Raw genomic sequence first — 26,726 nt, 5'->3', positions numbered from 1 at the left:
TAGCCTGGACTCTCAGCTTAGCCAAGTGTAAAGACTTGAAACAGTAGGAAACTGCTAGTGAATCTCTGTAAAATGTTCAAAAGCAAATCAACATCACCTGACACAGTAACCTCCTGTGAGATTGTTGGCCACAGAATACTTACATAACAAAGTTCCTTTTCCCATATTTAAGGCACTACTCTTAAAGTAGTGATTAAGGGGCTTTTAAAGTTAAAGCTCCTTTAGTCTAATGACAATGGTCATGTTTAACCTAAAAAACTCCATTGCCATGGAAAGCTTTGTCTGGGTTCTGATTGCTAAAATTTCATTTAAACCTACTGTTTAAAAGAAAGTTCCCATTTTCAAACCTCTTTTTTATACGTCTACCGCTCAATGAAACCAAGAGCACACCTGAACAACTCAAATTCTTGGTGCGAGTTTGAATCCAGCCCTCAACTGGCTGATGGGGCTTCCAGAGACTGTTATTTCGTTTTGTTCAGTGCATGTCATTTTAATTTTTTTCCCCATCAGGTTCACGTGTGTTGACTCCAGGAAGCGCTCCTACACAAATACATTTTAAGTGACAACTACTATACTATAAGAGTAGTTAATTTAGTTAATGAAGCATAACTTGTGAACGAATCAAGACAACCGCCAAAACATATTTAAAAACACCTAAATCTTTGCACTTCGCTTTGTATGTTCCTCCTCTCATTTCAAAAACTGTCTTTCCAATCTACTTCAAACTTTTTGGGTATATTTTATTTTAAGGACATGAATTGGTGCAATGCTAAATCTGAGGATGGTTGGACTAGTGGTTCCCATTACTTTAGCTGAACATAGTTATGTTTGCCAATTGCCAGAATTTCTCCTGCAGTGGCGGATGCCTGCTCCACTCTGTATGTAGAGGGAGGGGCACACATACACATATTTTGGTGAAGATATTTATTGACATTAATTCATATTCAGTCATTTTATCCAAAGTTTGACCATCACAGCTAAGTGCTTAACCTTTGTACCTGCTCTCATTTAAACCTAATTCTAAATTTGTTAATAAAACCAAGCCTCAAACAGGTCCTGTGCTATTGCACAATGCTATGTTAAATAATCTTACCATGAAGAATCTTAAGAATCTTAATATATTGTTTTACCCAACATGTAATGTAAAACTGAAGACTGGAAGTGACTAAAATAGTAACAAAAAAGTGATGGAAGAATCTCCTGTTTATGTTTAACTTAAAGAAATTTGATGTTTTGTTATTTAAAGTTGATTCGTATGTTTCAGAAGTACAGCTTGTTGTGTTTTTATGGGAAGAACAAGGCTTAGTTGAGCTTTAGTTCAGTCAAGCTGCCAGCTGCCTCCTGGCTTCAGCTTCATCCTTAATGCTGCATTTACACGACACTGGCAGAATGAAAATAACACTGTTCTGACTCAAGTCCAACTGTAAATATACTGTGAGCTTTGGAGTCACATAATTAGAAAAATTTAAATGATCTACTCTTTCTGAATCTAATACTCTGAATGAGCTCAATTGATTTGATGTTGATACTAAATTTAACTACAATATTAGAGATTTGCAGTCAGTTCTCATCATGATATGACTGAAATTAAGAAATTCCTTCTGAGTCTTTTGAATTTAGATGTTAACAATCTTCTTTTCAAACTCTAAACACACATACACATATTAGGTACATTTAATACTGCTCATTTATGCAGTTACTATAAAGCTATTATACACACACCACGCCTTGATGGATTGGGGCCAACTCATGGTTCAGTATCCCTCCCATGTAGTGCAGAAGTTCGGGATCAATCCACCGACCTTTTGATTGGCAAACAACCCATTCTACCACCTGAGCCAAAGCCAGCTGTATGCTCACTGAGTACAAATGAGAGTATAGGCGACAGATGTTGCCTGACCTGATGAGTCTTGATTATGCTGCAGCATTCGAATGTTAGGGTCATAATTTGGCATGAACATAATCAAAGCATGGATTCAGTCTGTCTTGTATCAGTGGTTCAGACTGGTGATGGTAGTGTATCTTTGTGAGGACATTCAAGTCTCTGCAGAATGTTTCCAGCACCTTGAAGAATCAGTGCCAATGAGAATCATGTAATTCGCCTACTGTTAAAGTTTGATTAAAAATTACTTTCTTCCATCTTTCTTTGCAGTTGCTGTTGGGTATACTTGTCCCACCTTGGGCTTTGGTTTATAAAATTTTGTTTGCCTTGCTCAGATGTTTAAAAATGACATTAATTATATTTGAAAACGTTAGCAGCATTTAGTATCTGCAAAGCAGCCCAATTACTGTAGATCACCATGTCCCAAGATTGGATGGCAGCTAAAGTTTAATTGACCCTTTTCACAGCACACTTCTGATTTGTCCAACTCTGCTTCGCTAATTGCTGGAACGGAGCCATTGTTAATGCTATTAGTTTCACCCGGGCTTTCCCTGTTATGACAAATTGACATGTCTGCTGTGAGGAAGACCGATGAGTCTGATCCATTTAGACATAATCAAGAGTACTCTGCTGCCAGCATGGCTGCCCTCAGTTAGATTAATTCAGCACATTGACACACAAAGTATAAGATGGACACTCTTTTTTTTACAGAGCAGATTCTTGGGGAGTGAAAATCCATAATATGATGCCTACCAAGAGTTCACCGTCTGTGGTTTCTTTTATAAATGTTCGTGATATTATCCAAAACATCCGCTCAGCACTTTTTCTTCCAGCTACTTTCTTTTTTTAGGGAAATCATGTCTGAAACTATTGACAACATTTTGAATGGAGTCTCATTGTGTCTGCCAGGAAAAAAATGTTGCTCTTAAAGTTTGTTAAGATGCAATTTTTCAGTGTCGTGGCCAGCAAAATAATCCCCATTATATTTGGTTGGAGACAATTATTTCACAGATATCTGGAAAGTAAAGCCAAAGCTATCTTTGTGATTAATGTGAACCAACCTTGTAGTGGCTCTTTGCCCAAAATCAAACCTTAATCAGACTCAAAATCAGAAGGCCACTGGAGCACTGCAGGGACGTATTGCACAGGGGTAAAATAAATGTCTTTTTTTTTAAGGTTTACTTATCTTCTGCAAGCAGGCAAGCCCATGAACAAAGACAACATGGCTCTTGGTCTTTTTGTGCCTACCTTGCTCAAAGTTTTGTCCAATTTTCACAAAACAAAAAGGAAATAAGCTAAATAATGTAAATAAATAGATAGCAAAAGAAAATACGTATGAAACAAATCATTCTCACTTGGTTTAGAGCAGATCTGCAAAAATATCCACCTGTTTCTTTTCCTGGGTAAAGTTACAATAGAAAAAGCAACAGCAGGAGAAGCTGCTGAGGCACAAGGCTAAGAGGTTTCTTAGAAATATAGTCTAATTTTGACAGCTACAAGACATGGCTTGTTCTTTGTTGTCTAAATAAAAGCCCTGTTTGTCCCTGTTTTATCCTGCTTTTCTGCAGTGTAAGACTCTGTCGGAGGTGTGCGAGCACATTGTGTGTGTGTCATCGGACCCGCTGGTTTCGCAGTCGGCCCACCTCGAGCTGGTTCACCTCACCAACATCAAGCCCTCTGAAGGCCTGGTAATCACTCTGTTTGTCTGGGTTTAACAGTCCAAGATCCACCCTTCTGTTTATTCATGCAATGTGTGAATCTTATTGTGTTAAGTCATACTGTATCCCGCCTTTGTAGGCTCAGATAAAGAAGAAATACAAGCATTGTTTTCTTTTTTGTTTTTTTGTAGAAATAACATACACTGTAAAACATGATTTTGTGTTAAATTTTTGAAACAAAAAAGCAATTACTATGAACTACTCAAAATATTAATTGGTTTGATATAACACATATGCTTGCATGCATGACAGACCTTCCATCATACTTGAGAGTAAAGAGCCACAAATGAGTAATTTCTAGTTCAATAATTAAACAAGCTATTTTATGCTTTTGGATTCAGTTGAAACTAAACTTTGAGAACACCTGCTTGGTATACAACACTGAGTTTTTCATTTTTTGCTACAATATTTTTACATGTTTCTATGATATAGTGAACAATCCTAAGCATTTCATCAGTTTCCAAACTATGTTTCCATTGACCATACTGAAAACATTCTTAAAGATCATATTCCAGCGATCCAGGGGCAATTTGGGAATGATCTGTGCATTTTCCATCAAAGTGCCTTGGAGATCATCAAATTAACATTTTGGATCAACTAGAAATTTTTATGGATCTTAATTCAATCAAAAATCTATAGTTTGTCCTTAAAAAGTGAACGTACAAGCTGAAGTCCAAAAAGTGTGATCAACTTGGGGCACTGATCAGGCTGGAATAACTCGCCATCAATCAAGATTTGGTCCAGAAGCTAATATCCAGTATGCCAGTTATGAAGAAGAGTCAATCTGTAAATACTGGCTCTTTGTGTGTGTTTAGTTTATTTGCAAATAAAAGTCTTTAACAAACTTTGAACTGAATGTATATGATCTGCACTATATCATAGAAAAATATAGAACAAATAATCTACATAAAAACTGAAGTGACAAAAAACAATTTTTGTAATTGCCAAAACTGTTGGACATGACTGTGACGGTCAGTGAAAAACTACAAACTTGCAGTTAGCTTAGCTAGCATGACAAAACTTGTTAGCTTATCTCATGCTAGTTGTAGAAAATATGTTACCATATTTTTCTAGTCATATCAGTAATTCTTTGGCAGATCAATGAGTGTTAATGATCGATCAGTCAACGTGCTTTTCCACCTTCCTGTTATTTTCAGGTTTAACAATTGAACTGTTCACTTTGGAGAAAATGATTTGTCTCAGCTGTGAGTGGTCACAGTGTGTTGGCTAATAAGCGGAGTGTAGCCTAGCAAAGGGGGAGCTTTGGCTTTTGGCTTTGTCCTTGGTTTATTCTATTTCAACATTTTCATACAGAGTAGAACATAACAGAAATCACCAAACTATAAATCCAATTTAATTTAGATTATTGATAATATCTTAACCAGCCTAATGAGTCCTTTACCTGGAACAGTTTTCACTTCACAAGTAGACCTCGTCAGAAGTTAACTGGTGAAACTTTCTGTTTCTTTATGAGATCATAATTTACTGTCTGAAGACGTACTGTTGGTATACATTATAGCTGTCATATTCAACTACAGTATTAATCCATTGTGTGACAAGCCCTGCTAAAGTGAGTAAAAATCTTTACTCTAAGACATAAAGTGCAGAAAGTTTTGAAATTTCTGAAGTTGAAGTTTGAAGTGCAAGTTTCAAGTCACAAAAACTGTTAAACAATATGATCCAACTGGCACCACTCCAGGAAAGAAAGACCCAGAGGGGAAGTTCTTCAGAGTTACCAGCCTCAGAAATCGCTAGTTAATGGCACCTTATTACTGCCCACATCAATACTTCCTCGGGTTCAAACATCTCAGTCTTAGAAAGAAACCCTAACTGAGGGGAACATAAGTGTAGTTACTAGTATATATCTTTGCATCATATTCCCAGCAAGAAAGCAGAGACAGATACTGTGGGTGTGCATTATGTGTTCCTGCTTGGGTCTGGAAACACAAAGAACGGACATAATATCAGTGGAAATCTGGAGTATAGTCTCATATTTTTGAGGTACATAAAGGGAGAATATCTGCATTTGGTTTTCCACTGTGATGCATGGAGGTGTAGCAGTGAAGATGTGTGGGGAGCTTTGCTGGCAACGCCGTTGGAGATTAATTCAGAATTCAAGGACACGCTCTTATCCACCATGGCTACCACGGCATCCTGCTGCGACACACCTTCCCATCTGGTTTGGGCTCAGATGCTTGATTTTTTTTTTTTTTTTCGCAGGACAAAACCAGAATAAACTTTCTGTTTCTGTGAGAGCTGTTTTTAATGTTACAACTCATAAATCAGTGTGTATGTCCAAATTTTTACTAGTATCATAGAGCACATGCATTTTTTCTCCATTCCTTTGTCAATTAGGGAATGTACATAAAGTCAACCTACGATGGACTCCATGTTATCACAGGAACTACAGAAGGGGTGAGAGGTTTATTAATATCCCACTTTTCACAAATTGACATAGTGAACTGCAGACTTCCCCTAGAACACCAGTTATTGGTCAGAATATCTGCAAATTTGAAATTTGTGTTTATAACATCATAACTGATTCCATATCAATGACTCTGGAAGACTTTCCCTTGTTGCTTTATTGCAGCTTATTTAAGAAGGGTTTGTTGAGAAACTTCCCCTCAGCAGTGCCCATGGATCGATAGATCAATTCATAGTCGTCTGTTTGCCTTCTCTTTCTCTGGCTCCTGTGCCTCTGTAGTCTCCGGCTGACCGCTGTAAGAAGATCCATGCAGGAGATGAAGTCATTCAAGTCAATCATCAGACCGTGGTGAGTTTTTTTTGGTGTATTTATGGGTGTGTGCTCTTACTGGATACCCAGTTTTTTGTGTTTACTCAGTAAACCATTGAATCTTATTTGATTCTTTGTATCTACAAAAACTCATTTAACACTATGATACAATTGGGCTTTTTGTGATGTCATGCTAACTTTTGGTTCTTATGATATTATTACATTTTGGGTGCTGTTTTGATTTTATTGAAATTCTAGTCTCCCCAGTGTTTCCCTGTTTTCACCTCCTTCTGTATTGTCTGTGTGTTATGGCTTATTTATGCTTCTCATTCTCACTCTCGCGAATGATGCCGTATGACAGAATTGACATTATATCTGTTGCTAATTTGACCGTAAAAAAGATTTTGCGCAAGTAGTTTTCTAGTTAATATAATTTTAAGATGATTGCAAAAAAATTAAAAGATTAAATGCTAAAAATTTTGAGAAAAGTTTCATCCTTTGAAATAAATTTTAAGAAAACTAACAAAAGCGGGATCGCCTTCAAACTTCACAACAATATACTAGGCCTTGGGGGACATGAGTACATAGCTTGGCTTAACATAGGTCAGGTTATAGGTCAAAGGTCAGACATCAGCGCGTTGCTATGAAAAAGGGCTGATAAAGCATGTTGTAATAAAAAAAATCAAAAAGCTCACCTGTAATGAGAAATTAAATGGTAAATGGCCTGTATTTGTATAGCGCTTTCTAGTCCCTAAGGACCCCAAAGCGCTTTACACAACCTGTCATCCACTCATTCACACACCCATTCACACACTGGTGATGGCAAGCTACATTGTAGCCACAGCCACCCTGGGGCGCACTGACAGAGGCGAGGCTGCCGGACACTGGCGCCACCGGGCCCTCTGACCACCACCTGACCATTAACAGCTGATGGTCAGATGATCAGCTCTGAATGAGATATATAGAATTCTTGCATTTTTCACCTCAGTTTTTGGTTCTCACAAAAATTTGCTGTTTTGGTAAGGACCAAGAAAAAAACCTCAAATAGATATACCCTATCGCTTGGCAACAAACATCAGACAGATTAAGTTAGCTGCCAGCTGCTGAATATGAACTAAGCATCTCAGGAGTTCAAAAGATAGACAGGTTGTTGAGTGCTAAAACGAGGGTTTAAATTATTTGAAAAAATAATTGCCATGTTGCGTCATTCCTACTTGCTACTGATAACTTGTTCAGTGTCGTCAGAAAAGAGTCAAATGAAGATTAATTTTCTATCTAATGATTGAAAAAATTACCAGTATAAGCAGCAATTTATTTCTTTAGCTACTTAAACCAAGTTCCTGCTTTGTGTTTGGTGATTTAGTGGCACTCCTTACATTTGTACTGTGGACCGTGTCCTTCGCATAGCAGGTGCAAATGCAAGCAGCATGCATTCCAATTAGTGTAATCAGATCCTCTAACCTTTACAACTCCTCCTGCATTATGATCAGATCTCGGGACGGTTCAATAGCTGCAGTGAGGGGAAACTAGCCCACATTCCTGTTGCCGTGTTTACTTTTGTTTACCTTTGTGTGTTTCTGTTCAAACAAAGTGTGGGTTTGTAAATATAGCTGGTAAATACAAATAAAAAAACAAAACAAAAAAACGATTTGTGATAACATGTATTTGTTTTCAAATTGAGGGCAGGTTACATCACATGAAAGCTCTATAGATAGACTTTCCACCTCCACACCCACTTGCCTTGCACAGAAGGCTCAACAAGAGAGATCCAATCACGACGTGGACAGAATTCAAACTTCAGGCTGCACATAAAGGCTACTTACTGTATAAATAAGGGTGTGATTGTTTTGTTCTGTATATAGAGGATTTCTAGTTTTTCTGCAGATCACTTTACTCTCTAATTCTCCGTCCTCTCTCGTTCACAGGTGGGCTGGCAGTTGCGTAACCTGGTCGGCTCGCTGCGGGCCGATAAAGGCGTCGTGTCCCTGACCCTGAAGAAGCGTCCACAGAGCACGCTCAGCTCTGCCCCTGCGCTGCTGAAGAACATGCGCTGGAAACCCCTGGCTTTGCAGGTGGGACTAGCTCTACCTTTTATAGACTTTATTAAAGCACTGTACTGGCCCACATAATTCCCCACAGCATTCCCTCTCCCGAACGACTGGAGCTAAAGCGTGTAATTAGGTCAGGGAGCAGTGGCTCAGCATGGTTTTGTTTGCCAGCTGAAACACACTGGACTGAAAGGGAAACGAAAACTGATGGTGCCCTCAGGCCACGTTCCCAAATCTCGGCACTATAATTATCACTGATTATCTAGACAAAGGGGGGAAAACACAAAGGAGAAGAACACAACTTTGTTCTTATTTTTGTAGTTTGGCTATAGTTACAATTGGATATTATAACACAGTACGCTCTAAGCCCTGGGGACACAATGATCACTTTATATGGAGGTTAAAAAAAAGATAATAACTACACTGAGCTGCCACTGTGCTCACTTTCCACTTATAGGAAGGGATATTGATTTTGTTTTATTTTGTCCTAAATGGTAAGTAGTCCCTCCTTGCAATATCTCTTTCAGTCTTAATGGAAGCTTATGGAGTTTTCACAATAGTTGAAGAAATATGCAGGTCGATTCCTGTCCCCGATTACCCCCCAATGAAGCTCTGCGCAGGCCAATTCCAGTACCAAACCTAACAAACGTCAGTGACGTGCAAGTTCACACGAGCTAGCTCAAAGTTTAGTTCTCACAGAATAAAATGAAGTAGCTCATAGTTCACAACTGATCAATAAGCTCACATTCCCAAACCTGAACTAGATCTACATCCATCTATCCTATTTCAGTAAACATGCCTCCATAACTGCCATTTCCCCCAACCAGTGATAATATTTTCCTAAAGCATAAGAGATAATTTATTTTTAAATGCAAAGACTAACAGATCAAGTCTGTGTTTTATACATAGACTGTATAGAAAATATGGATGCTGCTCCCAAACTGAAGCACCAAGGCTGCATTCTTTCGATGTCGATGGAAAGACAAATTAGCACACTTGATTTTTAGGCTTTTTTCTGTATCATTGTAGGGTCTTTACTTTATTATATGAAGCGTCTTGAGGTGATTGCTGTTGTGATTTGGCACTTTACAAATAAATTAATTAAAATGATTCACAATCTCGACAAACACCTTCCTGATAAATTTATAGTGTTAATCCCCAGTTTCTAGTTATATTAAATACCAGAATGTTCATTTTCTAAATTATGAGTCCCGTTAGTGTCAAGAAGATGGATAAAGCAAGTCTTTCTTTAGAGCAGGCGCACCAGTGGGTGGTGTCATAGTTGGTACGCTGTTTGCAGTCAATGTGTTAACGTTTGTATTAAGTCAGACAAATAAAAAATGAAACATAAAGACTACACTGCTCAAAAAAATGAGAGGAAGACTTTAATCAGAGTTCAGTACCTTTACTATTTTTACAGTATTTTTACTCTTGATTACAAAATACCTGAATCCACCTGTTCAACTTGTCTTATCCTCTGATCGTGGTGGACTTTCTGCTCATTTGGCCAAACAATAATAGTTATACAAATAGTACTTTTAATAAATAAATACTTTTGAATTGTAAATTTCCCAAGGTAATCATTGCTTGAGCCCAGGAATCAAAAGGATAATGTAGGGATTATTCTTTACCTAGCCACACTAGCCATGAAAATACATACAAAAGGGGGTTTAGCAGTGGCTTGTTGTAATAAACAAGCCCTTTTCTGGCATATAAATAAATAACGAACAGGACTGATGGCTCTATGCGTTTCCCTAAAGCCTGCCTATGTTGTTCAGCATTAATGGGGCCTTCACAGCAAGGCAGTGTGCGCTAATGAACTATGAATTCACAAGTGTTAATGAGCTCATGCAGTGATTTTCACTTCAGAGTCTGTTTGTAATCCAGTTCCTCTCGAGGGCCTGGAGATCAGGACCATTCCATTCTGGTTTTCAGCCTCATCTCTTCCATTAGGAGATTTGTTCAAATTTTCTAATTTTATTTAAAGCTATACTAGTTTTCAGCTGTAACTTGAGCTTAAAAGGGATTATTTAAAGACAATTACAATGGCTTCATTACTGTATTATGTCATGGGTGCGTTATGTTTCTTGGGTTCAATTTCTCAAAGTTGTCAAACCATTCAACATTAGCATTATATTTATGAATGCATATTTTTTATGTCAGAAGTTGAACTTGAAGCAAAAGGTTTTTAGATTCCAGAAAAAAGGAAAAACCCTACTTCCACTTTTTGCAGCCGACCAGAAGCCCAGGCAGCAGTTCAGCCACGCCTTCAGGCACACCCACCAAGAACTCCGCCCTCCAGGACCTTTACATCCCCCCTCCACCTGCTGAGCCATATGCACCCAGGTAGTTAACCTGTGTCTTTTAAACAGCTGAAAATAAAAGCGGGATAAAGCAGTGGAACAGGTGACAGCAAAGATGAGCTCTGACATTGACGTACATTTGTTAAAAATCTGCCTCTGCTGTTGCTATAGAGATGAGACAGGAGCCTTGTCTGGTGATGAAGCATCTCGTAACCATGGTGGCGTCAGCGCTGCTAAGCGCTCTGAGTCACCGAACTCCTTCCTGGATCAAGAGTCTCGCCGGCGAGAAGAGGAGGAGCCCGTGTACTGCACCACGCCCACATACGGTTCGCTCTTATCATGATTGAGTGTTTGTGTGAGAGGGAGAAACAAAGCGCGAGGGAACCGAGTTCAATCTCATGCTGCAGAATTGAGCCGCTTTAGAAAAAATAAAAATCATTATGTGAGTATGAATCCACCCGCAGGCCCAGCATAGAGTGATTGGTTGTTACAACGCCGGCGAAATACAAGAATCCTGCAATTACTGTGGCTGCTTCAATGTTGTTAAAACCCCTTATTCATCGTTAAATATCAGCTCAGTACAACTCTTCATCTTGTCCTTTAATTATTAATTTATTATTATTATAAGTGTATCAACATTTTGCCTAATGTTTATTGGAAAGTGTGAAAATTCGCACAACAGTTTCAAATTTTTGGTTGAGGACCATAAGTTTTTATTGATCAACCCATCTGCTTTGCTACTATTAAACTTGTGATTGTGTGTGTGTGCACTTGTAGGCAGGCTGAGGCCCATCTCCATGCCTGTGGAGTGTAACTGGGTGGGTGATTATGAAGACCCAGCCAAGCTTAACAGAGAAAGCCGCAGAGGTGAGTGCCGGCGTGTGGAGTGCATATGTGTCTCCTGAAGAGCCTGTTAGATATTTGTTAAGCGCTCCTGTCTCTATGAATTATAAAGAGATCAACGTGTGTGTGCAGATCAATGTGCCTCTATCCCTTTTTGCTAATTCTCCCTGTGATTAGCATCACAGAGGAATAAGGGGGGGGGTGATAAGGAAAGAAGTAGGAGGGGGAGAAAAAAGGTAGACAGTCTGCACAAAGGGAGAGAAAATGAAAGGAAGCCGTGAAAGGAGGAAGAATAGAAAGAGAGGAAAAGAGGAACTGAGGGGTGGAGGTAGAAACTGAAAAAAAGCCTATTCTCCCTGACCTCCACCTGAATCACTCACACAGTTGCCATGGTGACGCTGACAGCAGCTCTTCTCAGTGTCTCACTTTTCTCTGGCCGCTGCCTAGCAACCAAGGGAGGACAGGAGAGTGGGAACCGCAGAAAAGGGAAGAGAGAGGTAGAGGAAACCCGAGTTTCCTCCAGAGTTCAGGTGGAGAAGTGGAGAGAAGTTACACAAAAAAAGATGTCAAAAAATTCAGAGCAAAGCAGGAATAAACTCAACAGCTGTACAGATGAACTCATAAGAAACAGTATTTTGGAGCCGAGGAATTTTACTTCATCAGTCACACAAGCAAAACTTTACAATGCTGAATTGGTAGCGTGTTGGTTATATAAATTCAATTAAAAAAACTTTTTGTTTCGCAGTTTCCAGTGATTTGTAGATGCTACCTATCTTATTGTGTGCCATCATCAGCACACAGTAACAACATGAAAGAAATGTGTTATATAAAAAAAATTATACTAGTATTATTGCAGATGTTTTGTTATGGCTAAATCCCCACAGTCCTCCTTTTGTGTTCAAAGAGCTGAACACTAGTGCATGATCAGAACTCCCTAATATTTTTTCTCCCTAATTCTGTTAGAAGCAAAATAAACCTCAGTCTACAAAACTAGCCCAGACTAAATGTTAGCATCCTCACCATGCAGGAGCTGAATCCCTCGATCCAAAGTGACCTGTGATATTTTCTTGTAACTTCAACATACTTCTTACCATGTTTTGTTATTACATCTGGACATGTATTTGCAAAAATGCTAAATGTTCAATCTTGAAACGATAAAAGAGGAATCATTTCAAACAAAAGAAAAAAGTCCTCGACCTGTTACCGCCGGTGGCCAGTGCACGGTGTGGACCCAAATGCAGACAAACCAAGAGGAGAATGGATTTAACAGAACATGGGCCTTTTATTTAGGCTGAAGGAAAAAAAATTAACATGCTAGGAAACACGGTAAAACACAGACTAGGACTCACAGATTTGACACTGGGACCGGGGGGAGGACAGACTTGGGAACCAGACAGACTGAGGAGATGGAGAGGACAAATGAGTGAGGGACACAGAGCCATGATGGTTTGGGGAGAAAACACATGGATGCACACGACTGACGAGGGAGACAAGGAGTAAAAAACAAGGCGGGGAACATGGGAACAGAAAAGGGAGACAAGACACGGAGGGAGACATGGACATGACTGAGGAACATACACAGAGGACATGACGGACTCTCAGAGGGAACACGGGGGATGAGACTGAGACAAGAAAACATGAACCAGAAGTACAACTAAACTTAGAAACATAAAAAGGACTAAACTCCATACTAACTATAAAAACTTGAACTGAAACATCCCCCAAAAAGCAGCAAAAAGGAATTATAAATACAAAATAAACTCAAAAACTTAAAACATCATTTCAAAACTTTGATGACTTTGGTTCAAAATAAGTTCACCACGGTGCAGCCGATAATGTCATCAAATATCCGTGTGCACATGTGCCAGTCCAACACGACGATTGGTTCTAATGTTCTGTGGTTTGGTTGTTGATTGGTTGTTTGGGAGCAGGGGCAGGATTCTTTCTATTTTTGCTCATATATTTCTACTCTGGATTCTTTGAGTGCCATGTCTCCATAGCAAATCTCAAAATATATTAATAAATGCATTGTTTATTCCTAGAAACAGTGTTACTAGGGTTATTGTGATTAACATATTTGTCTGATAATTAGGGATGTTTTTTTTTTTTTAAACCTACCCTGTGCTAACAGTTAACACATAAAAATAATAATAATCATGGAAACTGGTTGTGGAGCAGATGTTGCAAAACTATGCTTCTATTATAACCAGTGAAACTGGCTACACCTCACCTTAGAGCAGAGCTGAAATGGTGTGTATGCACAATAGAGATTAGCTCTGCATCCTTAAAAATGTATTTTTTTGAGGTGCAGAATAATCAAGTAAGTACTTTCACTGTACTTGAAACATCACTCATGGACAAGTACTCTCCCTTTAATCCAATGTATCCACTGCTCCTACACCAGTGCTACATGAAATGACGTGCAGTTCAGCTAGGGAATCAAACCAGTGATTGAGTGCTTATCACTGCCCGGGGACTTGTACCCACTTGGGTCATAACCTGTTGCACAAATATCAGAAAGCTGAAGTTCCACAAGCAAACTGAAGAATCCTGGGAGCAGAGAGGATTGCTATCACACAGGAAATGAGTCCAAGCAACAGAACCTCTGAGTGCAGAGGTGCAGTTTGGAACAAGATCAGAGGAAATCCACATGCGTGCACAGACCTTGTGAATTATGTGGGAGAGCAGTGCAATATTTGACAAAGGAAATAAAAAATGATGCTCCCAAACTGAAGGAAACTGGAAACTGCAGTTTGTATTGTGAAAAATGGCACAAATATAAGTGAAGTCTGCGTTATTTGTGCAGATTTTTGAATGCACAGTCATTTGACTTGAAATGTAACAGCCGTGGAGTCTTTGTGCGATTAATTGGTGTGCCCCTTTCAATGCTGGGTAACACTTCTCTTCCTCACTTCCTTTGTGGGCACACCGCTTAGTGGCAGCGTGTGAAAATGGCTGCAGGATGTGTGTCTCTGAATTCTCACATGAAAACACAAAAACTCCTCATCACACCTTCACCAAAGTAAATTTGTGCAGGTTTGGAATAAACGTCTTTATCAACTGAAGCTGCCTGAAGGGATTTTCTAACAGTTTGTCCTTCCCGTATGTGCTGACTTTGGTCTTCTTGTTGGCTTTTTACATAACTGCATTGCAGCTAATAGGATGGTTTTATTCAACAGTGACCGTGATCTTTTCTTGACCTTAATCTGTTAGTCCTGGTTATAAATGACCAAATCCCCAGAGCTGATTTGCTGCATGGTTTTGCTTTATTTCACAAATTAAGTAGTCTGTTTATCTGGTGAGAAAACACAATGCAGAATTTTTCACTGCAGTCTGGGTTAAACAAAACTAATTAACCTCGAGGGATGCCGAGACTACGGGGCAAAAAAAAAAAGATTATGTGTGGAATTTTTGCACTGCTTAGATATTTTCAAAATAGCTGATGAAGTAAGTATGGATTCTGTAAATAAAAGTCAAAAGCTTTAAAAAGTTTTCCTTTTTTAAAATCTTTCTATTGACAGCTCTTAAAGTCTACTGCCCTAATTTTGATGAATTTGAATAACAGGACATTTTTACTGCAGCCTTTTATTTATATATTTTTAAATTTAGTCTCTAATTAACCCAGAAACCCTCATGACATCATAGGAAGTATTGATGAAGACAGACTAGAAAAAGCATGAGCAGGAGATCAAAATCAGTCAAATGTGGGCGGAGCTTTGATTGGCCGGTGTAACTGTGTCTCACAGAAGCCTCGCTTATGCGTTATGTGGGACTGTCCGGCGGAGACGAACGGACCAGCGGTGAAGACTACTCCTCCCACACAGCTCGTCCAGGCAAACGGTCCAATGATACGGCCAAACGTGCCAAGAGGCGGAGCCACCACAGTCAAAGCCCCTCCCATTATGTCCTTCAGACAAATCAGAGAGAGTCGCCTCCCAGGGACCCAGCCTCCATTTATCATGTAAGGGATGGACTTTTTAAAAATTTATTTGCTTCTTCCTTCCTCTTTTTGTCCGTTTATTTCTTTTACATGTTTTTGTCTTTCTTTTATTCGTTGCTCTTTCATTCTCTTTATCACTGCTGACTCTTAAATACGGAACTTTTATTTGTGGGTTGTTTCAATCCACAATGACAACTTTAAAGAAGACATGAAATATGAAATCCACAACTGACATTGATGTAACTCTGTCTGTGAAGCTGGATTTAAGAAATAAGTGCTTTAAGTTCAAGTTTGAAAAACCAGTTTAACATCATCTTCTGTCAGTACAGAATGTGACATCATTTGGTTGGTCGGTTGTGGCTAATAGACTTACATTAGTTTATGTTAGCTAACTAGTGACAGAATTGACAACCCAGAGGAAAATAAGACCACTAAAACTGAAAAGCAGTTTGAGGCGATCACCTTTGGAAAAAACCTCCCCTGGCTTTAACAATTAGTTTATGTTAAGAAACCAAAGACATACTGTCCACTTTCACTGTTTCATGTTTTATGTCCTCTATAAATCACTCTGGAAATTCAAATAAGTGTTTTTTGTGTGCCAAATGGGGAAATCAATGCCACTCTTGTATTGAAGACCACGAATGGCTAGACTACCTTGTTCTGAAAGCAAAAACATCTACGCACAACTTTTTATAACTATACATTTTCTTACTTTTGAATTTGTATACACATTGAGCATAAAACATGCTGTATAACATGTTTTTTTTTAGTTATAGGTGAAAAGAGCATGCATCATGATAAATCGTGAACTCACCATGATAAATATTAAAAAACCCAGTTTTATTTCCTTTATGATCTTAAGTGTGATCATTACTCACTGACAAACTACTGTTATAGTGGTTAGGCTAACTATTAAACATATACTGTAAAGAGGTTCATCATGTCATGCTCACGTTGCTCAAGAGTTGTCGCCCACATTAGATGTGATACAACCTTGAAAAATATTCATTCCCCGACTGGTTGGCAAATAGTTGCTGGAAGCTGCTTGTGCCGCTTGGTGTAATCAGTCACAAAGATTTTGCTGCATCAGAAACTTGCTTTGTACAACATATTACATACTTTTTCCCTAGCAACCAGTGGTTGCCAGGGGGTCTCTTGCCTGGTCTGTAAGCCTGTGTGACTGGGGCTTTTGTAGTTGATTGCTAGTGATTACCATCAAACTACAGCAATGGCTCACCAGCCTGTCAGGTAATACACATTTTTCGCTCGCACCTGGTGGTGGACAGATGATCAAAACAAAGTTACTGTCACATGGTTAGTGGTCATATGACTGCAAAACCTCAATATCTAAGGTGCCACCTAGCCACATTAATCTTACCTGTTGGCTTGGACTTGTTTGAATGCTTCATTGTGGTTTCTTGAGGTGGATCTGACTGAGAAACAAGTGTTAGCCACACACCAAATCATGCCCTGCTTTTGCATATAATTTACTCTAATAGGATCACAGTGTACCATTGTACTATGTTATATTAATTAAGACTTCAAGCTAGTGTTTGAGGCCATATACCTAGACCTATACTCATTAGGAAGGTGATTACTGAGGTCATAAATCACGAGAGCTACAGGGACCTCTAGACAATGAGACTCAATAAGGTGCCCCCTCTGTTGGCCATAAGAACAAATGCACATTTCAGGCAGTTGTTGAAGCTTTGTCCATCTTTGATATACAGTTATACTCTTGCCACACTATTAAGTCATGTTATTTATTTATTTAAATTTTTTTCAGAAGCCTTATTACCAGTCACAATCATGGTGGTAGTTAGTTACGGTAGAATAACTTATTAACTATACAGATATGAAAGTGGCATTGATCTACTCGTTCAGCTCTTGGCAAGATAGAAAAACATCCAAAGTAACCATGTAAGATAAAGTCTTTAAAATAAAGGATAACAAACAGAATATGTGGTTGATAGCGATGATGTCCAGGAAGTGTAGAGGGAAAAAGTGCCCCAACAAGCTTTTGAAGTGAAACATCTCACTGAAATTGACATAAAAAGAGTACTGTTGTGTTTAAATAAGCTGTTAATTTAAACTCCAGATGCAAAATATAGCTTCATATTGTGGATCTGAACTACTCATTCAATCAGGAGACTCCTCTGACTTCCTCTGATCTGTTTTGATACTAATCTAACAGTCAGGACTCAGAGATTTGAGAGAAAGCAAATAGCTTTTAGCCATGATGAAAAAGTGCCGCAGTGAAGTGTGATGTGAGCGAATGCTGACTCGTTATTACCCCCTGTCACTTCCATGACATCCGCCTGCCCTGCCTGTCCGTCTCAGCCTGCCAGGCCAGTCATTTTGGCCGGCGGTGACCTTATACATCTTGTCAGCATCTCTTTGAAAATTAAAAGTGTTTGCATGCCCGTGCTCGAGTGTGTGTTTACAGTGTGCATGGGCGCTGCAATGGCAGATGGCGTGTCAGTGGGAGTGGGCGGGCCCATGTAATTTGTCCTGCTGAGTGTTGGGCTGTGAGTGGCTGAGCTCCAGGCTCTGACATGTGTAATATCGTGACATCAGAGCTGGTCTGTTGCCCCATCTGACCGGTAGAGAGAGGTCACATGAGAAATGTGCTGGTCAGAGTTTGTTGTTTTGGATCAAGGATGCTGCGTGAGGCATCAAATACACTCAGTTCTCCACAGAGTCATTACTCAGTCAGATCTGAACACAAGATGTTATATTTAGTTTGGCTTACTCTTTCAAGTCATTTCAAGGCCGACATTACTCTTATCAAATTATTACTCAGCTAGGCACTGACCCTAGACATTATAAGTGATGGACATATCTATTATGACATCATCCACTGGTTTAGTTCTGTTATGAAGTGTCGAGATGAGCGTTTTTGCTGAAGCCTTTCTGCAATGAGAAAGGTGTGAATTTGACTGTTAATCCGACTGCATGCTCATTGGCTAATGAGCTGTCAATAACAAGCTGTTAGCCCCAGATAATTCTCCTTTCTGACATTTAAGATGGTATTATACTTTACGCATTCATAGATCTGTGACTTTTTTCCATGTGACTTTCATTTTGTCATCAGACACTGAGCGTGAGGTTTCATGTGGACTGCAAGAACTTTTCCACAGAGAGTTTACATTACATTACAATGCACTAACCACGCATGTGACCCAGGTGGGGGACTTCAAAGAAGTATAACAGGAAAGACTGCTCGGCCGTCAGTTCTCCAGATGTGCACGTCTGTGTCCGCAATGTATAATGCAAACCTTAGAATGGCCAAAATTTAAAAAATGGACCTAATGTTTTATTCAGTATTTCCTGAAATGAGTCACGTGGAACGTAAGGTCCAGTCGGTGATACATTTTCCCATAAAATCCTGTGAGACTCGAAGTTTTTTTACAATCACATCTAGTTTCCCCAGTTTTTATTAAAAACAAAGCAAGCTTAAGGCATTTCCCCGTCGGCGTCACTTTTTATGTTTCGCTTTTCAGTCACAGAAGCTACATCGGCCTTTGGCACTGTCTATGATGCTGACTAAACATTAGCATAGACTCCACATATATCATTGCCACTGTTTTATAAAAAAATCAATCTGAACTTTTTCTATTTCTTCTGCTTTAGACAAACATGGAATCATGAACAGTTCTTCTTTAAGATGTAACTGTTATCCACTAAGAAAATTGCATAACTTGAATTATCACATTTTCATATATCGCAGTAATCCCCTGATAGATTTACATCTGTCCTCTTTTGAAAAGCATAAACTAGATAATTCATTCTAAATTTTAAACACACCAAGTAAGTGGGCATGTCAGGGTTCACTGCCAGACTTCACATTCCCTTGTTTTGGATGTTTGTCCTTCATGTTTTGCTTACTGAAGTTTCTGCTTAATCTCACAGCTCCCCTGAGCTTCTTCACACACACACACACACACACACACACACACACACACACACACACACACCTACACACACACACAAACTTCCTCCATCACCTGGACGTCCTATTGTGTCACCCGAACCTCCCTCCTGTCCTTCTGTTCTATGTTTAGAGGTGTGAAAGTCGCTAATGTCCTCCGTGAGGTTCACTTTTCCATCCCCTCATATGTGTGTGTGTGTGTGAGGAAGAGATAATGAGAGAACGGGGAGAAAGATTCAGCTCCCCTTTGCTCATCTCATCGCTCCTGCTCTCCCTAAGATCTGTCATCTTTTATATCCCAGAATTCATTGCAGCAAACAAAGGGCACTGATTCATCCTGACAGCCTGCCTCTCCCTCCCTCTCTTCTTCCTCTTCTTTCCAACCTCTCTCAGACATACCAACAGTCCTCCTCCTCCTCCTCTCTGCAGTCAAAGAACAGGAAGAAGAATAAAGGTAAGCAGGAAAGCCACCTGTTAGGTGTGAACAGATGCTGCCAGTTGTGGTTTTTCACTCATTTACTAATGGAGGCAGGAAGAATGTGAGAGCAGCTGCTGCTTCACAAAGCCAGCAGTCATAGTAACACTTTGATACTGATCTGAACTGAAATGATACTGTGCACTCACAAAACTAACTCGGAAAAACTCAGTTTATATAAAAAATGCCCTTCACTTTTTATATTTTTTAGTTTGGTCAAATTTGTCATCACAACCTTTTGTTAACTAAGCTTTGGAACAGATGTTTACTTGTACTACATGACTGTGAGTCAACTGTCATCAAAAAAGGTGTGCTTGTATTGTAACAACTGTTCTGAACCCCTGAAAAGTTTTTCTCTCTAATTTAGTCTAATTAAACACTTTAAACCTAACACTGAAATGAGAAAAACCCCACTCTGGAAACAGCTGAAACAAAACTGAACCGAAAACAAAAACTCCAAATAAAATTCAAAAATATGAAACTATAACTCTCATGTAACTGAAATGAAAATGTCGTCGTGAAAATGAAGGCAGTCACATAGCTGAGGAGGAGTGGGGCAAAATCACTGGTGCATCTGCTCCGCAGAAGAAGAGGATCTGTAGTAGAGTCTTAATTTTCTGGTGTTAGAGGCCAGCATATGGATGAACATTTAAGTTAATTTCATATTTACGTGTGTAAACACGATCCATAATTACCAGCTCATGCACATCTGCTGCCCTTGCGTATACATTCCACAACTCTAAAGTTGTGTAGTACAGCATCACATACACAACTAGAAACTGGAAACAAAAGTGGAACTGCATGTTTTCTAATCTCTGACCGACTAGAAATTATTTTGGGAATGATGAGTTTAAGTGCATGTGAAAAGTAATGGCAGCTTTCAAGGGTTAAAATGTTTTAGTATGTTAAAGAGCTGTTGACGTTTTCAGGATTACTTTTAATGTGATGTTGGATAAATAAACTGGTCTTACCTTGAATTCTGTGTAGAAATCCAGACTTCTGTGATTTAGCTGCTTGGATAATTTTTGGCGATTTCTTCTCTTTGTTTTAATTGTTCTGTGACCTTAGGAACTTTTGGAAAACTTTTATTTACGGCTCTCTAATTTGTGAATGATCTGCTTGAAAGCTTAATGTGAAACACACTGATTTAAATCAAGGGGAAACACAGACAACCAGCTGGCCATTAGAGGTTCAATTAACTTTTTGCAGGCATCTTTTGTCTAGAGTGTACAATATGAATCAACAAGCTCTAGTTTTACTTTAAAACAACAGCTAAAAAAACTGCTGTCAGTAGTAAGGGTTAGTATCCCAAGTAGTTTAGGTACTTACCCATATAACATTATTATAGAAACAATACCAATGGATCAAACCAGCCCCTTTGTCTAGGCTGTTTTTCTTCTTATGAAAGTGAATGAAGTTCAAAATTTAACCCACTGAAGTTCTAGTGCTGCGTTGTCCTTAAATGGCTCACAGACAGTCAGTTTGTATGTTTATCTGATCAGGAAAACACCTTTTACCTTTCATCAGCAACTAAATGGAAAGAACTTTTGCCCCTTCTTCATCTTTAGCACCAAGCTGCACTGTCCATATCCTGATAATTAACCTTTTTTTTTACCCTCTCAAAGAAGCTACAAGAAAGTAGATCTTATAACCAAATGAAGAGTTCCCCTTCATTTTTCATCATTGTGGTAAACACACAGACATGGTGAATATGTAATGAATGTTTATATGTGTGGTAACTTAGTCTGAAATATATCGTCAGTTTTAAAAACTGCTCATTGTTTCAGTCTCTTTTGTGTTACTCAGGCTAAAATAAACAAGTGGCCACAATTAAGAAGTTGGGAACTGTAGCTGTTTCCTAAGCTTTCCTATAATCAATGATTTTAATGAATGGCAAGCTTTAAAAATTCATTATTATATAAACTGATAAATTGCTCCAGTAATACTCAAGATTAAAGTCAATTTCTCCACATTTTTGTGATCATTCATTAACGGTAATGCATAATTGAAAAGACTCATTGCTTTTCATGCATTTCACAGTTTGGGCTGAGCCAAAGAAAACATGATTTATGGTTTTAGCAGTTGAAATAAACAGTCAAAAAAATCGATGTAAAAAAATTGTAATAATTTGCTTATGAGGTAGTTTTCTCACCTTGTAATCGTTTCATACTCATGCAGTCTGTGCAGACAGCTCTGTATTTGCATTTTAACACGTTGTTCCCATTTCGCATGTTTTGATGAGCGTGCTGCAGACCGGACTGCAGGCAAATTCGCTTTCAGTCAGTGTGCACACATTCACGAATCCATCATTTCTCTATATCATTAACATTTATCATCGCAGAATGATTATTGTAACATCAGTTCTTACCTTTCTAGTTTTATTTACGTAAATGACTCAGTTGATTCTTTATTAGGATTTTTTTTTTTTGCATAATTTTACTCACAGCCATCAGTATTTTTTTCCCTATCTGACCAAACCTTTTTTTTTTCCTTCCACCACACGAACGAGGATTAACATGTTGAAAGGGATTGTTTTTTGTTTTTTTCCAGAGGCCTTTTGCTTGTTTCACCATCTGCAATTGTGCGAAAGCTTTAGCTCCATCTGCACGTTTGGTCAACGGCTTTGTTTGTTTACCACAATTAAAGCAAAGTTTCAAAATGAGTGTGATAATAATGATTTATTCACAATTCCACTGCTCCAAGTGGTACTCTTATCAAATGTGTAATGAAATATTAGTAACTCTTTTCGTTGAGGATCAGAGAAAAAAAAATCTTCATTTTCTATAACGAGTAGTTCTCTTTTAAAGCTAAATTGGTGATGGTATCAGTTTATAGCCTGGAGCTGCTGCACAGAAAATGAAGAATAATCATTATTCGAGAGCACTTTTGTGCATTTTGAGGATGTAAGGTGTGTGTGTGTGTGTGTGTGTGTGTGTCTCCGTGTGTGTGTGTGTGTGTGTGTGTGTGTGTGTGTGTGTGTGTGTGAGTGTGTGTGTGTCGGGTGGGGTGGGGGTGTTCTAAAGCTTATTAATTATCTCCAGACTCAAAACCTTTTCACAATGCGTGGTTGAAGTGTAGTTTTTCATGTCATGCACTGTGTAAGAATCCTGTTTCCTATAGACCTACACTGCCACAGATGTAAATGGAGTATTGTAACCATGTTAAAAGACTTTTCATCCAGTACAATGCAAGGTTCTCCATGGCCCTCGACTGAGAGCCAAGTTTCCCCGGTAATCTTTAATGAGGAGCCTACCGAGAAAAATGTTACAGGGCTTTTATGCCAGAAGGAAAAGGCAGTTTTTATTAAACACCTCTTACCTTACTGCAGTGCAGCAGCATTCTGTCAAGTCCAGAGACTGAGGCATTGCCAAGAATCATTGCTACATTAGGATGTGACATTTTGTGAAAGATTTTATTCACACTGAAGTGAGAACTTACAAGCAGCATTAGTGCTACCCTTTGAATGACACATTTTCCTTCTTTGAGTTTGTGTTTTCTTCTAGTTTTGAGATAATTTTCTGTCCGTGAATTCCGCTGCCTTCACATTTCCTCCATGTTGTTCCAGGGCGAAGTTTGGCCTCGCTGAGTCGGAGGCGTGTTTCCTGCAAGGCGCTGGGCAGAGGAGACTGCGAGGGTTGGCTGTGGAGAAAGAGAGATGCAAAGGGTTACTTTTCTCAAAAATGGAAGAAGTACTGGTTTGTTCTGAAAGACAACTGCCTGTACTGGTACATCAATGAAGAGGTATGTCTAAAAAACTCATGTTGAGGTTTTTATCGACACATAAGCGATGCTTTAGCAGAGAAGACATTACCACAGTAGGGACCTAGAACTACAACAACAACAACAAGTGAAAGTGCTTTGTTTGAAGCTGCCCTCCTGCTAGTGTGTGATAAAGACAGTGGGAGACATTTGCATATAGCTTTGTGAAAAAACTATACTTTCTTTTAATTTAAAGTTGTATGTATCAAGACATAATATACTTGGTCCCTAACAGGTTAATTTGCATGAATAACACAAATTGTTCATGCAAATTAACTCCAAGGTACATGCAATGCTCAGAGAATTTATTAAAAAAATAAAATTTAGAAAAAGCATTTCAAACTCTCCTTGCCTCAGTTAGCATCTTAACGGTTAAAGTTCATGACAGCACAATTAGAAAAGGACTGAACGAGTATGATTTGTGTGGAAGGTTTTCCAGGACAATGCTTCTTCTCTCTGCAAAGAACATGGTAGCACAGCTTAGATTTCCAAAGTTATATTTGAAAAAATAACTGGGACAATGTTTTTTGGACAGATGAGACCAAAGTAGAGATATTTGCACATAATGCATAGCATTATGTTTGGTGAAAATCAAACACAGCATATCAAACCTGTTATGCCCCTCTGTATCCCCTATTCCCTTTGCATTGGCAGTGCATGAGTCTTCAGGGCTTACCTGGGTTGAAATGCTAATTGACTACACCTGGTGAGGTGTGGATAAAGGCACAGCTGCCAGGCTTTGGAGGGGCGCACCAGTTTTGTCTTTGTGGTACCACCTGTTTTAGCAAACTTATTATGTCATTTAAAATAAAATCTATTATTTTTTAAACTCTGGTGTCAGACTCCATATTTATGTTGCTCCTTTTGAGAAAGGTCATAACATAAATGGGGGCTTGTCCGGGATATTTTGGACACTATTTTAGATATGTTTGTGGAGACAAAACATCAGAGGTTTTTTTTAGAGGGTGAGTGATGGTTAAGATGTTAGCTGTGATTGAGCAAACTCTCCTTAGCAAATGTGTTTCAGCTGGGTGGCTGTGCTGCCTGTCCACTGTAGTACTTGCTTGGTTAATTACATTTGGTGGTTATCCTGGGTGGGGTTACGCTTCAGAGTTTTCTTGTAGACTGCATCTCTGATCTGCTGCCTGCTCTTGAGTTTGTGTTCAAAGTTGCCTCGAACTTCTACATCTCGTATATAAGTGTTTATGGATGCCAGATGATGAGGTGAGTGCTCTGTGCTGTGACCTTTAGTGTTGTGGAGAAGCTGGCTACTTTTGTTGGATCACTTGTGAGTGTTATTGGCCAGGTGATGGCCAAAAACATTTGTTTAAATTGTGTAGATATCGCACTTCATTTGGGGTTGGTGACTAGTATGCTTGCTTTACTGAATTTTCTAGATCAAAGCAACTTGTTGTGGCATAGGGCCGCTTGGTATGTGACCGTTTGTGTGATGGCAACAACAGATCACATGGTTGGGATTGTTGGTTGATGCTTTTGGTTTGTGTTGTAGTAATTGTCTGAGTAATCCTTTTGATTTGTGGCTGTTGTGCTCCTCTATGTGTTGGTCACATGTTACTTTTGTACGCTCAGTGCAGCAACTTGGGATTATCATATAGGGGGGTCCATGTTTGAAGATGTCAACTAAAGTTATGCTCGAGGTGTTAGGCCCTTCTGCAACCTCTATTCTCTTTGCCGTGGCACTGCAAGAGTCTTTGAGGGCTGAAATGCTAATAGACCACACTTAGAATAAACTTATTATGTAATTTAAAATTATGTAATAATAAAAATAAAGTACATTTTTAAAACTCTGGTGACAGTCTCCATATTTCTGTTTTGGCTTTTGAGCTGAGTCTTAACAAGCACAAACACCTTATGACAGCTGTCAAGATGGAGGTGGTGGAGGGCTGAGAGAGAGCTGTGGTTAAACAAATACAATGCATTCTTCAACTAAACTGAAACTGAAGCAATGTTGTAAAGAAGAGTGGGTCAGAGAAACAATGGGAGAGACAGAAAAAGTCATACATAAAATCATTATTTCAAGTTGTTGCTGTCAAAAGTGGTTCTATGAGCTACTGAATCATGGGGTGTACTTCGTTTTTCCACACACTGCTTCTGTGTTGTGACTTAAATAAATAATGAAATAGTGGTATAAATAGTAAAATGTGGTATACGCCTGAGTTTGTATTTAAATAACTTTAAGAGTAATTTCTCTTTTTTTGCCCCGATATGTAAAACCGTGGAATTGACAGAACTCTTACATTTTTTGCACATGACTGTAAAGTCAAACTTAATTATATAATTTGATTTATTTGTATCAGCATTAACGTAACATCTATATTTATTTTTAACATTCTTTTTTATCCCACCATCACTTTTTTTTCTTTTTAGTTCTCTGGTTGATGGCTAAATATGTACAAAACTAATTTCCAACTGCCCCAAAAGGTTCATTTGGATGACCAGAATCCAGTATCCAGTAACCAGTATTTTTTTTTTTGTAATGGGTAGCAAAACCATTGCACATTATCAGTTGAAAATAAGCTGGTAAGAAGTCGCTTCTTAACACTGTCAGTGCAACCCCCCTCAGTGGCTAACCAGAGAGCTGCTAGGTTTTAAAGTCTTATCTTTATTTAATCTGACATTCATCAGCCTCTTTCTGTTCAGTCAGACTTAGAAAAAATAATGTGCATTTGGAAAAACACAGAGAGTGAACGCATGAAATCAACTGTTTTTTTAGCCATCCTCTTTTTTTGGGGGCTTTCTGTCTGTCTTTTTTTAAAATTTCTTTCTCCTCTCTCTTTGTTCAGGATGAAAAAGCCGAAGGTTTTGTCAGTCTTCCAGAATTTAAGATCGATCGAGCCAGTGAATGCCGCAAGAAGTAGTAAGTGCTTAACAAACGCAGGTCTCTTGCATATATATGTGTATGTTACGTGCAGTTCACATGCTCTTGAATGTATGAATGTGTGCCTGCAAAAATAACACCCTCTGTCTCTCTAGTGCTTTCAAAGCTTGCCACCCCAAGGTCAAGAGTTTCTACTTTGCAGCAGATGGAGTGGATGACATGAACAGGTAAAGGAGCGTGTGCAGGGTGAAGGT

The 26,726-nt window shown here is 38.9% G+C and overlaps 1 protein-coding gene across 2 annotated transcripts in view; it reads left to right on the top strand.

The window, feature by feature from the left end:
* Nucleotides 1–26,726, top strand: part of cnksr2a (connector enhancer of kinase suppressor of Ras 2a) — a 77,562-nt gene that overhangs the window by 34,412 nt on the left and 16,424 nt on the right. For both annotated transcript variants that reach the window (XM_005449078.4, XM_005449079.4), the window contains exons 6-17: nucleotides 3,451–3,570; nucleotides 5,956–6,015; nucleotides 6,305–6,373; nucleotides 8,260–8,406; nucleotides 10,616–10,728; nucleotides 10,857–11,011; nucleotides 11,463–11,552; nucleotides 15,275–15,489; nucleotides 19,793–19,853; nucleotides 23,440–23,615; nucleotides 26,438–26,511; nucleotides 26,628–26,699. In XM_005449078.4, coding sequence (XP_005449135.1) covers nucleotides 3,451–3,570; nucleotides 5,956–6,015; nucleotides 6,305–6,373; nucleotides 8,260–8,406; nucleotides 10,616–10,728; nucleotides 10,857–11,011; nucleotides 11,463–11,552; nucleotides 15,275–15,489; nucleotides 19,793–19,853; nucleotides 23,440–23,615; nucleotides 26,438–26,511; nucleotides 26,628–26,699 — 1,352 coding nt within the window. The remainder of the gene's footprint in view (nucleotides 1–3,450; nucleotides 3,571–5,955; nucleotides 6,016–6,304; nucleotides 6,374–8,259; nucleotides 8,407–10,615; nucleotides 10,729–10,856; nucleotides 11,012–11,462; nucleotides 11,553–15,274; nucleotides 15,490–19,792; nucleotides 19,854–23,439; nucleotides 23,616–26,437; nucleotides 26,512–26,627; nucleotides 26,700–26,726) is intronic.

This window comes from Oreochromis niloticus, linkage group LG9, assembly GCF_001858045.2.
Source record: "Oreochromis niloticus isolate F11D_XX linkage group LG9, O_niloticus_UMD_NMBU, whole genome shotgun sequence".
Taxonomy (NCBI): domain Eukaryota; kingdom Metazoa; phylum Chordata; class Actinopteri; order Cichliformes; family Cichlidae; genus Oreochromis; species Oreochromis niloticus.
This window is presented reverse-complemented; position numbering and strand designations above follow the sequence as displayed.